General features: G+C 44.4%; 1 protein-coding gene and 1 non-coding gene across 4 annotated transcripts; one reads left to right on the plus strand and one right to left on the minus strand.

Moving 5' to 3' along the window:
* Positions 1 to 444: 444 nt before the first annotated feature.
* LOC148088143 (uncharacterized) lies at positions 445 to 4238 on the plus strand. 3 transcript variants are annotated; one of them, XM_087794688.1, is made up of 3 exons: positions 445 to 1357; positions 2929 to 2973; positions 3041 to 4238. In XM_087794688.1, exon 3 carries the CDS (start codon positions 3048 to 3050, stop codon positions 3756 to 3758), a length of 711 nt encoding a protein of 236 aa, XP_087650814.1. In that variant the 5' UTR covers positions 445 to 1357; positions 2929 to 2973; positions 3041 to 3047; the 3' UTR covers positions 3759 to 4238. The 3 variants fall into 3 exon arrangements, with proteins under 3 accessions (XP_087650814.1, XP_087650811.1, XP_087650813.1); XM_087794685.1 differs by having other exon boundaries at positions 445 to 2973; XM_087794687.1 differs by lacking the exon at positions 2929 to 2973 and having other exon boundaries at positions 3041 to 4237.
* trnai-aau (transfer RNA isoleucine (anticodon AAU)) lies at positions 1061 to 1134 on the minus strand. The gene has a single exon. It is a non-coding gene; the product is annotated as a tRNA-Ile (tRNA).
* Positions 4239 to 15105: the final 10867 nt, after the last annotated feature.

Below are 15105 nucleotides of genomic sequence, written 5' to 3' on the forward strand. Positions count from 1 at the left end.
CAGAAGAAGATGGTGTGTACATCATGTATCATGGCACCAGCATCGACAGTGCCAGGTCCATTATTGACGATGGCTTCAGCCAGTCAACCAAGGGCATGCTGGGAAGAGGTGTGTACGTGAGCCGAGACCCACAAAAGGCTTCGCGGTACCCACTTAATTTAAATCCTTCCGGGCGTGTGGTTCTGAAGCTGAGTGTTAAAGTTGGTCGTGTCAAACGCATCGATGTCGACAACCACCCAATGCAGTTCACTTGGCATGAGCACGGCTACGACACCGCCTGGGTGCCCCCCAACTGTGGCATGACCTGTGTGCCCTCTGGCCTGCAGGAGGACTGTGTGTTTGACCCCAAGAGAATCACAGTCATTGGTGTAGACACAAATACTACGTACTTATTTCCCCTTTTAGGTCTAATAGGTCTGCTGTACTTGTCTAGACAAACTTGATACATGACTGTCTGTTTTTAATAAAACCTTCTTCTTTTTTTTAAACGCACCTGAGAGACGTTGCACCAGTTCCGGCTCTAGGTCAGTTTCGAGGGGTGGCACCGATTATGATTTCATTCTGAGGGTAATGGTGGCGGGACTAGATAAACTTCTGCTTCTCACGCTTTTCCATTTCGGGACATGCATGTAATATGTGAACTACGATGAAGTGCTGATGATTTAAACTGTCATGCCTGAAATAAACAATTTTCATTCATTCATTCATTCAGACAGAGAAATATCGTTGCATGTTCAATTTTAACTAAATAATTTAATTTACAGCTTTAATTGTTATTAAGAGTTTTTGTTACTAGTTAAATGTTAGGAATGGTCATTAAAAAGACAGGCTATCTATCATTGGTTATAAGATGAAGGGGGCGCTATTTGTGGCTTTTGCTGATTTTAAAACATTTGATACATTTAACGAACAAAATCATGAAACATAATTAATAATTCATTAACCAGATGACGAATTTAGTGTTTTTTTTATTTATTGATCCACTTTTATTGTTCGAAGGGTTGTTTCGACGTATTTCGTTAGTTTCACTATTTTCTTCTTAAAAAATAAAATAAAATATTGGCCAGTACGGGGATCGAACCCGCGACCTTGGCGTTATTAGCACCACGCTCTAACCAACTGAGCTAACCGGCCTCGTCTCAAAAGTATGACGTCATCACAACTGGCGATTTTATTCACGTCTGCCCCCTTTAGAAAAGTAACATTCACGAAAGATGTGTGTCTGGAACGAGTGTTGAACTTTTTGGCAGCACCAACCAACTGTACTAACCGGTCATACCAGTATGACGTCACGTTCCTCCAAAACGAAAGTTTGGGATTTATCTCCAACTCTTCCGGATATTTCACGCTTTTAAAGGTACGTTTTTTTTTTAATAAACAAGACTGAAGAAGTCACGATAGACTGCAGTTAGTGAGCAAACATTATATTTCTCAGTTGTTAACGTTTAAAATGAACAAAGCTGTGGCGTAAATAACAACGGAATGTATGAATCGTTCTGATCTAAAACTGTACATTTGTCTACGTTTTAATCTTCTTACCGTCTTTCAAAAATTAATAAAACACCGTTTACAGTGAGAACATGTGACACAAATATGGCTGCTGTGAAATGAAAAACGATTTGGTCTTGAAACAAATAAACAAATAAACAAAATGAAAGAAGTTCGCAAAATCTACAACTACTTGAACAAACTTTGAAAGTAATTAAAAAACCAAGTAAACGTATATTTCCAGAAATACATGTACAAAATGTAACGTACAAACTCTGAAGTATCTGCAGTTCATTTTTTTTCTCTCACAAATGTCTGTAAATATGTTTCAGTTATTCAATTTGTTTCAGGATCGATTCATTGGTTACGGAGTTTGTACATTTATTGTAATGTTTGGCAGACCCAGCTGCAGGAAAAAAATTAAGGGGGGGCATTACATTTTTTCAGGGGGGCAAACTTTTCAACCTAAACGTATTGGCTTCAGGCTGAACAATGGCTCTGGGAGTACTCACACAGTACAGAGAAATAATACAATAACTAAAAAGTGACGGTTGATCCCAAAATCAAAAAAAAAACTAACAACCAACAACAAAGTTTAGTGCTGTGTCCATGTATTAAACTAAAGCACCACAGCTTCACTTCTACTAAAAACATAAGCACCGAAGTCAACCTGAACACTGGATTGAACAATCAAATAAGTTTTCATCTCATTGAATAAAACCATGTTAGGTGAACTGGACCTTTTGATGAAGCCCAGTTGCTGATAAATGTGTTTTTTTAAAGGGCACCAAATGACCATCATGCAATATAGGCTATTTAGTAATTCTACAGGAGCCTTGTTTTTTAAAGGTACAATAAAAACAATACTGAACTTTTACCGAGCCCAAGTCCAAGGCAGGTACCTGTCTTGGTGGGTTCAACCTAACCTTGTTACTTTTTCTTATCAGGGTGTTACGGATGTCCATACTAAAAACCAGAACCAATTACTGACTCTATAATAAACTGTAACCATTAATGTCAAATGATAACAATAACTGTAGTGGAACCTAATGACCACTTGGATGTGCTGTTCTTGACATTGATGGATGTGTGTTGAGAGATCGAAGACGATAATAAACGAACACATTTTGAATCCCGGATTTCTGTTAGCGTTCTGTTGTGTGTTCTCACATGAAAATAACTAAAGAGTTGAGCTACAACACTGTACATTTACATCACCTGTAATAGGCGTAACAGCGCTTTGGCTTCCTTCGACAGGGCAGAGGGTTGACCACTCTTATGTAAAAAAAACTAGCTTCCTGCCAGGGCGGGCACGGCTCAGCCTCGGGGCGGGCACGGCCCCCCAATGCCTGCCCATGCCGCCGGGTCTGATGTTTGGTCAGTTTGTGTATTGTCTATTTCAATAGTTTGTCACTTGTGTTTTGCTCTTCCCACCCACAGTGTACCAGGTGTGACCCACAAGAGAATTTCAAATAAAAAAAAAGAGTAAGGAGTGTCAATAATTAAAGGGACGTACGAAAACAATGTTTTGTTCTCATGCTCTGCTTTACAGAACCAACATGTCGGTCCACTTCTCTGGATGGGAAACAACCGATGAAGGAGCGCCCCCTGCTGGTGGCGAGCTGGAGTCTTCGCAGACTCCTACCGACAGAGGACTTTACACCATGTATCACGGAACCAGCGTGTCCAGTGCGCGCCTCATCATCTCCGATGGTTTCCGACAGTCTCAAAAGGGCATGCTGGGAAAGGGGGTGTACGTGAGTCGTGACAGGAAGAAGGCCAACGGCTACCCCAAAAACAGCGGCCATACGGAGCGGGTGGTGCTGCAGGTGCAGGTGCGAGTGGGCCGGGTCAAGTCCATCAACAGGGACCATCATCCACTGCAGTACACTTGGCACGACCATGGCTACGACACGGCGTGGGTGCCGCCCAGGTGCGGCTTTTCTGCGGTGCGCAGTGGCCTGGAGGAGGACTGCGTGTTCGACCCGGACAGGGTGAGGGTGGTGGCGGTGGTGAAGGCTCCGGACGACACCGTCATGACGGAGCTGCAGGAGCTCCTGGGACGGGCGTCCGAAGGTCCAGGACTCCGTCCTCCTGACGACTGTTCTCTCTGTCGGAGAAGAACCCGGCACGGATCTGAACACGTTGTCCAGCGGTGCTGGAGCTGTGGTCGGGACATTTGTATCTTCATGCACAAACACGTCTGTCAAGCTCAGGGTCGACAGCTTCCCATCATGCACCTCACTTCCGTGGGCTATTCTGGTGTTTAGAATGTGAGCTCCATTGACTTATGCTGTGTTTCTACTTGAAAACTATGACAATGACTTCTCTTGGTGGAGATTCAAACTCTGTCGCTGTGGAGCTCACTTGGTTGCTTTGATTGGTTGATCAGGATAAACCTGCTGCGTTCAAGTTTGATGAAGGGAACGCATCAGTGTCTGGTGGAGGAAGTTGACTTCATCTCGGACCTGCTATAGAAATACATTTTTTACTTATTGTCATATTGTGCTTTTGAGAAAATAAATATTTGTGAGGCAGTGATAAGTATTTGTTGACTATATTTGTATTAATTAAATACATCCGTCCATCAAAATGTAGTGCCACAATGCAGAACTATTACCTTAAAAGTACCTAACGTGTGTGATTAAATACAAATATAAACATTCCGGTTGTTAACAAGCCTCCATCCATCCATCTGTCCAACTAAATGTAAACAACACGAGCCAGTTAGAAAAAGAAATCACCATATATCTGGTGAATAAAGAAATTAAAAGTGATTTGAGTGTCCGTCCTCGATATCCTGCTTCTTCAATACGACCTCTGCCCTCAGCCCACCTTCACCTGTTGCAGCCGCTCGAGAGACCACCAGGGTCATCATAGACGGTCTGGTTTCTACCATCTCCTGCAGAGGGTCGTCCACCTTCAACATACGCCATTATGGTGGAATACATTGACTTAAGAGAAGACAAAATAGGATCCTGGAAATAATGACAACGCTATAAAAAGAAACGCCCTTTAAATATATGCGCTCAGACTGGATTCTTTAAAGGGAGGAGGATCAAACTACAAGAGTTCTTCGCAAACGAAAGCAATTCGTTAAACAACGCTCCAGAGAACGACAGGTAAGGAACCTTTTATTCATATTTAACACCTACTTCAGGGACTTTTCTGAGAAGTACTGTATCTTCTCGTCTTAGATTTATGGCTAAGATTTGGATGTTATATTTATAATTTAAGGTTTAGATTCTGATAGGTATATATATTTAACATATACACACTTAGATATAGATCTAAGATGAAAACATTTAGATGTACATTTCATATTTAGATATAGATTTAGGGTTAAGATTTGGATTAATGGTTTTGGTTTCACATTTAATTGCAATGTAAGAAATCTTTTCAAAAATCATGTCAACGTTGCTAAATCGTACTGTTTTATACTTTACCTGGTGCCACCCTCCTGACATAACAACTTCTACAGGTGTTTGGTTTTTTAAATATTTATGCAAATAGGGATTTTAGGGGGACATGATTTTGAGGACATACAGAAAAGGCAACATTGACTGGAGAGGTTAGAATTCTACACCAAATAAAATTGGGGAAATAAAAGAAGCAGTATATTCGAATAAGTGCTTTGAAATCTAAACATAACAGCTACTTACACCATGTATCATGGCACTAGCATCGACTGTGCCAGGTCCATTATTGCCAATGGCTTCAGGCAGTCAACCAAGGGCATGCTGGGAAGAGGTGTGTACGTGAGCCGAGACCCACTAAAGGCTTAGCGGTACCCACTTAATTTAAATCCTTCCGAGCGTGTGGTTCTGAAGCTGTGTGTTAAAGTTGGTCGTGTCAAATGCATCGATGTCGACAACCACCCAATGCAGTTAATTTGGCATGATCACGGCTACGACATGGCCTGGGTGCCCCCCAACTGTGGCATGACCTGTGTGCCCTTTGGCCTGGGGGAGGACTGTGTGTTTGACCCCAAGAGAATCACAGTCATTGGTCGAGAGAGCACCTCTGGACAGTCTCGAGGAGCTGCATCAACGTGTTGAAGAAGGAAATTAAATATTTACTACATTATTTACCGTTGTCACTCAAATAATAAATCGAAATGAAATAAATTAAATCTTGACTCGTACAGAAAATCGTTTTTTGCTGGCTGCGTCCAGCAACAAATGAACAAACTGTTTGTATTCAAGTGTGTCATGCTCTGAGCTTTCAAATAAAAAGGCAGCAAGAAGCGAAGAACATCAGTGATTTGGGAAGTCGTCAGAAGTGCCTCAACTCCTTCCTGGTGGTGAATCTGGATTCTGACCGTTAGTTATTCTAACACTTGCCTCTGTTCTCATTCCGATTGTCCAGGAGAAAATCCCTGACAAGAATAACAAGGGGTTGATAAAGTTTCAAATAAGTTTATCATTTGGCATTGAGACACCCGTAGAACAAATGCAAATTCAAATTTAGTCTTGAAACAAATTGACAAACACTGAAACTAGAAATGTAAAACTAATTAAAGAACCATGAAATAAATGTACAGTATATTTACCGAAATACATGTACAAACAGATATTTGTATAACAGATCAAGTCAACAAACGAGTGTTTGAACCCGCAACCTTCTAGTAGCACCAACCAACTGCCAGAAGTCAGAATAATCTCCAACTTCGCTGAATAGTTCACTCATTTAAGGTCAATAAACAAGACTGAGAAAAAGTCACACTAGAATTACAAGCAGGTGAATATTATATTTCTCAGGGGTTGATACAGTTTAAAATATAAAATAAGTTGTTAGATTAAAAAGTATTATATACTATACGTATACGCCATACTTAAATTAATGCTAAAAGATAATGAAAATATGAAGTATAAATTACTAGCTTCATCTAAGAGCTTAAACATTTAAACTTTATCATTAAAGGCGCCGACGAGGACGGCTGCCTCTCCAGTAGCTCCGCAGCAATATCTATAACTTTCGGTTTTTATTAATTTTTTTTTACTATAATTTTTTAAATGGATACTTTTGAACATGGAGAGAATCGTCTCGTTTACTCAAGAGAGGATCTACTGTCGCTGAAGTCAATGGCACGGGCTGGAGATCGCCACGAGATCCCGATCGAATCGAACTTCAGCGCCGCTACCGAGGCTGTAGAGCAGGGAAGAGGCTAAAGGCTAAGCTAACGGACAATCGGAGACGTCACAGACCATCGATCCCGATGGGGAACGTCAATTCACTGACAAATAAGATCGATGAGCTGTCTGCCCTCAACAACCAGCGGATCTACAGAGAGAGCAGCTTGTTGATCTTCACGGAGACGTGGCTCACGCAGCTGACTCCAGACGCACATGTGGACCTGCCAGGTTTCAGCACCGTCAGAGCGGACACAGACACACATGCCTGTGGGAAGCGCAGAGGAGGAGGTCTGATCATGTACATGAATAAACGCTGGTGTAGCCCGGGACACGTTACTATGAAGAAAGTCTTGTGTTGTCAAGATTTAGAACTGTTCGTCCATATTATCTACCGCGTTAGTTCAGTCACGTGATCGCGCTGTGTGTTTACATTCCTCCGAGCGCTGCGGCTGCATCTGCCTGTGAGAAGATCCACACAATGACAGCTCGACCTCAGAATCAACATCCTGACGTGTTTATCATCATCTCTGGAGACTTTCTTCATGCCAACCTGGACTCTACTCTGCCTACTTTCCATCAGGCACAGTGGATTGTCCCACCAAGAATAACAGGACAATTGACCTTCTTTATTCCAACTTGAAGGACGCGTACAGAGCCAAACCTCTCCCTCCACTTGGAAGGTCCGATCATAACCTAGTCCACTTTCAGTCACAGTACATTCCTCTGGTGCAGAGACAGACTGTGACCACTAAGACAATCAGAAAGTGGACACCAGCTGTGGAGGACGCCATTAGAGACCGCTTTGAAACAACAGACTGGGATGTGCTGCTGAGTTCTCATGGTGAGGACATCGAGGGACAGACACTTTGTCTAACGGACTATTTAAATTTCTGCTTGGACGTTGTCGCCCCTACTAAGACTGTCCGCTGTAACCCTAATAACAAACCGTGGGTAACAAAGGAGGTCAAGGATGTCCTAAATAGGAAGAAAGTGGCTTTCAGGAGGGACAGGGACGCCATGAGATCAGCTCAGCAGGAGGTGAAGCGATGCTTGAGGGAGGCAAAGGACACCTACAGGAGGAGGTTGGAGGAGAAGCTGAGCCGAGAAGAAATAAGAGAGGTCTGGGATGGTGTTAAAACCATCACTGGACACAAGACCAAGGCCTCTCTGACTGCAGTGGACACGGTGGAGGAGGCAAATGGACTAAACAACTTTTTCAACAGGTTTGAGCAGGTCACCTCACCCTCACTGCTGCCCGCCTCAGGACCTGCCCCACCTTCTTGTGCCCCCCCCAGCTCCACACAACCACTTCCCAGCTTCACCTCACTCCAGGTACAGGATGTACTTTGCAGGATTCGTCCAGGGAAGGCTGCTGGTCCTGATAAGGTGTCTGCTCCACTGCTAAAGACCTGCGCTGCTGAACTAGCTGAGCCACTCCAGCATGTCTTCAACCTCAGTCTACGGCTGGGGAAAGTACCAACTCTGTGGAAGACTTCCTGTATTCCTATATTTACAGGTGGTCCAGTCCCAAAAAAGATCCGACCGAGCGTGCTGAACGATTACAGACCGGTGGCACTGACTTCGCAACTGATGAAGACACTGGAGCGGCTGGTCCTCAAACATCTTAGGCCACAAGTCCAGCATGCGCAAGACCCCCTGCAGTTTGCCTACCAGCCAGCAGTTGGTGTGGAAGATGCCATCCTTCACTTCCTGCATCGGACCTACTCCCACCTGGATAAAGGAAGCGGTTCAGTGAGGATCCTGTTCCTGGACTTTTCTAGTGCCTTCAACACTATCCAGCCCACTCTGCTGCAGGACAAATTGACACAGCTGCATGTGGACCCTGGTCTGGTCTCCTGGATTACGGATTATCTTACTGATCGACCACAGTATGTCAGGCTGAAGGACATCACGTCTGACACTGTGGTGTGCAGTACAGGAGCATCTCAGGGGACAGTACTGGCCCCTCTCCTCTTCACCATCTACACCTCAGACTTCTGCTACAACTCAGAGCTGAGTCTCGTCCAGAAGTATGCTAACGACACTGCCATTGTTGGATGCATCAGGGACAAAAGCGAAGACGAGTATAGGAGTCTGATACGTGACTTTGTGGACTGGAGTGAGAGGAACCACTTGCAGCTGAACACCTCAAAGAGCAAGCAGCTGGTCTTGGACTTCGGGAGGTCCAGGACAAAGCCATGTCCAGTGTCCATCAGAGGCGACGAGGTGGAGATAGTTGACAACTATAAGTACCTCTGCATGTGGCTGGACAGTAAACTGGACTGGTCCTGCAACACAGACCATGTATATAAGAAAGTTCAGAGTAGACTGTACTTTCTGAGGAGGCTTCGATCATTTAACATCTGCAAGAAGCTCCTCTGCATGTTCTACCAGTCTGTGGTGGCCAGTGTCCTGTTCTATGCTGTGGTGTGTTGGGGTGGAAATGTGTCCAAGAGGAGTATCAACAGGTTGGACAGGTTGATCAGGAGGGCTGGCTCTGTGGTTGGATTGAAGTTGGACTCACTGGTGACAGTTGCTGAGAGGAGATCATTGAGAAAAAAAAACTGTCCATCATGGATGATGACAGTCATCCTCTGAACACTGTCATCAGTGAGCAGAAAAGCAGAATGAGTGCACGAATGCTCCTACCCAGGTGCAGAACAAATAGACTCAAGGATTCATTCATTCCTCGGGCTATTAAATTGTACAATTCTGAGTTCGGGGGCAGGAGTGCAGTGAAAGTATCTGGATGTTCTGTTCTATGTTAGTCTTTGTATCCTTTGTCTTTGTTGTTTTTCTTTGATCTATGTTCTTTGTCTTTATCTTTAGACTTAGATTGTGTAATTGTGTTCTTTCTCTTTATTTCTCTTGTTCTTATTTTATTTTGATTTATTTTTTATTTTTTATAAAAAATTGCTGTATGTATTGGCTACTGGAAAAAAACAATTTCCAGTAGCCAATATCAATGATCAATAAAGTTTTACCTTACCTTAATTGATTCGTTCCTTTCTCAGTTCAGCTGAACTCACTCAGCCGCGATCGTGCCGATGGGAGGATTCTATGACGATGATTATCATGATATGATTCTATGATTCTATGACTCGCTGAATCCTCGGCGTCAGCGAACGACGCAGCCAGCTACTCGTGGGTGCGGGGGGAGGGAGAGAGGGACTTCGCTACAGAACATTTAGTTTTTAAGGATTCCTTATTTTAATATTTGTTTTTACTTAAACGAGGCCTTTTTAATTTATTGTTGATTGCATTTAAGTGTATATTACATTTTAGTATTATTATTATTGTTGTTTCTTTTTAGTGCAATAAAACATTTAACAACCAAGACATTTAGTCACACTTTATTTGTTTATTGGACAGGCTGGAAACACACACACAGTGTTTTTAAAAATAATATAATTTCTACTACAGCTGCAATGTTTGTTTGTGAACGTCTACACAGAAGAGACTGTCACATTAGGCTGCTACTGAACGAGGATTCTCATCAGGTGATTCGTGCGACAGGGATTCGTTCAGTGACGAGGATTCTCATCCGGGGATTCGAGAAAGATTCGTTCAGTGAATGAACGAGGATTCTCATCCGGGGATTCGAGAAAGATTTGTTCAGTGAAGAGGATTCTCTTCCGGTGATTCGCGTGACAGGGATCCGTTCAGTGAACGAGGATTCATGTTCGGCTGTGAACACACCCCAAGATCTTTTCTATTTGCTAATTCCTCACGAATGTCACTGGTCCTTGTCCGTGAACGCACCGGGCTTCTTTTTTTTTTTTGCATTGTCCCTCAAGTGCAGTGAATGTGAACCTCGGGTCTGAATCATTAAACCTAGTAACGGATTGTTTGGCTGCGTTCTGGAAGTAGAAGAAATTGCAGTCAGGGCTCCATAAGCACCGAGTTAGTGATTTGGTGAATGAACGAACTGAACGAATCTTTTGAACTAATCATTTTAGTGAACTGATTCTAGTGATTCAGTACACTCAAAAGAACTGTCGATCCCATCACTAACACAGAGCATGCACGCACATGCTAGACACGCCCCCAACCACGCAACATCCACCTGCATAATGAGTAACGCTGGTTGGTAACACTACCCCCACTCTGGATGATAATTAAACCCTTAATATCACTCCAGGACATAATACATATTATAGACAGGACATGTGACATCACACTTGCAAACATTCACACAATACTCATTCCGACCCCTAGGGTCCGTCAGTGGGCTATTCTAAGTGGGAGAAAACCTATTATGAGAATGATCGACATCTAGTGTACAAAGCAAAATGACTAAACCCTTGCCATTCACATGTAAATGCAACAAAGTGTCCATAACAAATATGTGCATTACTACGGAAATAGGTAACAGTTGCTCAATTTCACTTTTTAACATTCCCGTCAATATAAGACACAAGGTATTTAGCTTTGGGTATCAATATAGTCGTATCAAAAACATGTACATGCCCTGAAATCCTCAATTACCACACAAAAGGTAATTTAGTAAACCTTTAAGCTCTTTCTTTCCTTTTTAACAATATCAGAAAGGAAAATTCTTCTTACTCTTATCATCATATAACTGTGATAAAGATAACATATCAATACACATTTTAACAGACAACGATTGTAAACAATGTAACAGTGTTTTTTTTTCCTTTCGACCTGAGTAGGGCAGCGATCCGCCTACACCCATCTCAGGTGATCATCACCCCGCCTTCAGTGACTCAGCCAGTCACCAAACATGTCTGGAGCTCTGCGCACCCTTTGTGGTCGCCGAGGAAGGGGTGCAGCACGCACCAGTGGGCAGCTGGCTAGTCTCTCTCCCTGATGTTCGTCGTTGGCCTCCCCTTATAATATAACATCATCCCTCATGTTGTACCAATAATATCTGGTTTTAAGGCGTGCTAGTGTTCTCTCTGCTCCAAAGTGGCCACCCACAGGTCCTTCATGCATCTGCTCCATCACTGGTTTGCGGCAAGCATGGGGCAGCAAGATCTGTGAATATTGAACCTTCCCTTCGGTGCAATAAAACTTCCTCAAAAGTACTCCATCCCTCTTATACAGCCTTTTCCATTGCGCCCAGTAGGCTTTTGTAGCGGGGCTGCAGGCTGCTATGTTAGCCCAAGGCAGCCCAACGCTTCCATCTTCTATCCACTCCAACACTGGTGCTATATCTGGATCCGACCTCTGAGCCGTGTTGAGGTGCTCGCAGGTCCAACCTCCGAACAATTCACTTTGAGCTGTCTCACTAACTTTGTGAATGGTTGGGTGATTGTCAACCCCCCTGCAGCTGCTGACTCCACTGTGCCCTACCCCCACTATCACTGGCCCCAGTTCTGCAACCCTACTGCCAACCCAGCCTTCAGGCTCCACTACCCCCACTGGCGGTTGCTCTGTGGTACCTGCAATAGCAACTGACTTCTCTATGTCACTAGTTAGGTTGCACTGTACCTCTTTATGCCGATACTGGACACTGTTGATGGTAGGGTCTGGTATTGTACATGGACATGCGCTCCGACACGGTTTCCTTGAAAGTGCATCTGCATTTCGGTGTTTTTTCCCCGGCCGGTGGACCACACAGAAGTTGTATTCAGCGAGCTTTTCCAACCAATGAGCAAGCTGACTTTCCGGCTCCCTTAACCTGGTCAACCATCTCAGGCTGCTGTGGTCGGTGCGGATGGTAAAGGGTCGGCCCAGCAGGTACTGTCTGAAATGGGAAGTGAACCCGACCACTGCTAAAAGTTCTCGTCTCGTTGTGCAGTAATTCTGCTCTGTAGTCGTCAACCTTCTGCTTCCATATGCCAAGACTCTCTCCTCACCACCCTGCACTTGAGACAGGACAGCTCCTTTCCCCCAGTCACTGGCATCAGTGTCAACGAACAGTTCACCTTCATCGAGCGGATAGCCCAGAATAGGAGCCGAAGTCAGTCGCTGCTTGAGTTCTTCAAATGCCTCCTGACATTCTTCTGTCCATCTGTAGTGAACATACTTTTTGGTGAGTTCGTGGAGCGGCTGGGCTATTGTTGCAAAGTCTGCCACAAAACGCCGATAGTAGGAGGCCAGACCAACAAACTGCTGGACTTCATGGACATTCCTTGGTACAGGCCAGTCCTTCACTTGTTTGATCTTCTGGGGGTCAGTAGCTACTCCCTTAGCAGAGAACAAATGACCTAAGTAGACAACTTTCTCCCGAAACAAACAACACTTGGAAGGTTTAAGCTTTAAGTTTGCTTCCCGCAACCTAGCAAACACCTGGCCTAACCGCTCCAGCATTTGAGCGCTGTCCCGTCCCAAAACAATTATGTCATCGAGGTAGACAAGGCAGGTCTCCCATTGTAGTCCAACTAAGACACGGTCCAAAAGTCTCTGAAACGTGGCGGGCGCATTGCTGGTCCGATGATATTTGTTTGTCCCTGGCCATTCTGCGTGGTGGTTGTTTTACAGGTGGTCCAGGAATTGTCAAAATGTTGTGATGGACAATGCTAGTACGGCCAAGATCAGTGGGGCTGGAAGAGCACACCTCACTGTAAGACTTTAGGACTGGAGGACCCCCGCCACGGTCCCTCTCTTCAAAGTTACAGGTGTGGCACTTGCGTTGAAAACGCGAATGGGGACGCTGGTGGACTGCTGCGGCTTCACGACGACCCGGGCCTTCTCAATGAAACCCTGGGTGGGACTTAACATCATGTCTCTACCAATAGCATGGCCCAAACGGGAAGCACCGGGGACAACGTACTCCCATCCTGGTTCCAACACAGTCGTGCGTGCCACCCTGACAAGATGAGACTTGGTTTGTTGACTAAAACCATAGCGGGGAACTGTCTCAAAGAAGAGCGTTATCACCTGGCGGCAATAGTCGAGGAGAGCCGCAAGAAAGGGTGATCCAGTATGACTTTAGTACTTTGAACTGTATCGACCATGATAAAGTTCACCTGGGTAACCGTGCTTCCTGTCTGCACAGGGATGATAACTTCTCCCAGGACGGGTAGTCCAGCAGGTCCGATACCCTTTAAAACTTGTGCCACCGATGGCTGGAGTGGGGGCCTAATGTCTAAGGGAATGGAGTTAAAATGATGAAGAGGCAACACGTTTCTACGTGCTCCAGAGTCCAGCAGTGCCTGGATTTCTTGTCCATGTATCCATATTCGAACACACATCTCGCCATCTTCACTCTTTGTCACAAAGACTACTGTGGTTGGATCAAGTGCGGAGTTGAGGCCATCATTAGTGGGATGCCATGGTTGTTGGCGAGGGGAGGGGCAGTTCTTCTGAATGTGTCCCACTCCAGAGCAGTTGTGACATACCACTTCTTCCCTGCTTGTCTTTTTGTACCTGCTTCTGTTAGCCTGCCATGGTATGGAAGTTTTTGGTTTCCTCTGCAGTGTTTCAGCGAGCATCCTTGGTGCCCTCTCAGGCTCCTCATTCATCACGATGCCGGTTACCGCAGCATCGCAATTCTGGTCGCTGGTGCAACAGAGCCACGACCCCTTGACGCATCATTTTATGTGACGGCCCTGGCAGCTCTCCAGGTGGCTTCATATAATCAACGTCCTCTTCAACTTCAACATTTTTTATATCCGACAGAAAAGGGTTATTGCTTACTCCCGGTGTCCTCATTTTGAAATATGTCCATCCGGTGATTTGATTCGCGTCGTCACCGCGGGCCGCCATCTTGTCACTATATCCGCTTAAAAGTTCATATTTCCTCTTTTCTCTCGGTGAAACTCCGGTCTTCATGTACAGAACTATCCTGGACGAGACCCCAGTGTTACCGTTCCAGCCTTCTGGCGTCTTGACCATGGTTAAGACCCGCTGGTTTCCTAAACTAAGTTGTCAACTTAGCTGGCTCGTTCGACGGTGGTAACTTGATGTCCGTATAGCTATATATAATCAATGGTTTTTACTTCTAATAGTATTTTCCCGGACAAATGTGCATGTGCGGCTTCGCTGCTCGCCTCCTCACCAACACAACACAGAGCACGCATGCACGCACATGCTAGACACGCCACCAACCTCTCAACATCCGCCTGCATAATAGTAACGCTGGTTGGTAACAAAGGTCATTTCAAAATCAAAATCAAAACTGAAAGCAAGATCTACAATCTTCTACGAACATATGACGTGAGTGTTTTCCCTTAACACGACTGAAGAAGTTACAAGAGACCTCAATAAAAAGTAAGTGAATATTATATTTCTTAGTGGTTGATATGAAGTTTAAAATAAGTTGATCACAACTGTGGCGTTGAGACGCCAGTAGATCAAATATAAAAGTTAACAACTGAATGTATCAACTGATCCAAACTATAAATTTGTCAACACTTTAAATTTTTTTTGTATTGACTGACATGCGAAATAAGATCAATGTCAACAGTTTACAGGGAGAATATGTGATACAAAAACGGTGAAAAACTGATTAAGGCTCGATTCCAATTCTCAGTTTGAGCACCACCACTAGGCCCTAACACTACGTTTGCGCGTG

This window comes from Callionymus lyra, chromosome 1, assembly GCF_982586985.1.
Source record: "Callionymus lyra chromosome 1, fCalLyr1.hap1.1, whole genome shotgun sequence".
In the NCBI taxonomy this organism is placed as follows: Eukaryota; Metazoa; Chordata; class Actinopteri; order Syngnathiformes; family Callionymidae; genus Callionymus; species Callionymus lyra.

Bases quoted from the DNA above. Each gene is read 5' to 3' on its own strand.
- LOC148088143 (XM_087794685.1), top strand. From the start codon at position 2,834: ATGCCTGCCCATGCCGCCGGGTCTGATGTTTGGTCAGTTTGTGTATTG. The intron at 2,974-3,040 runs GTAAGGAGTGTC...TCTGCTTTACAG, and splicing joins ATTTCAAATAAAAAAAAAGA to AACCAACATGTCGGTCCACT.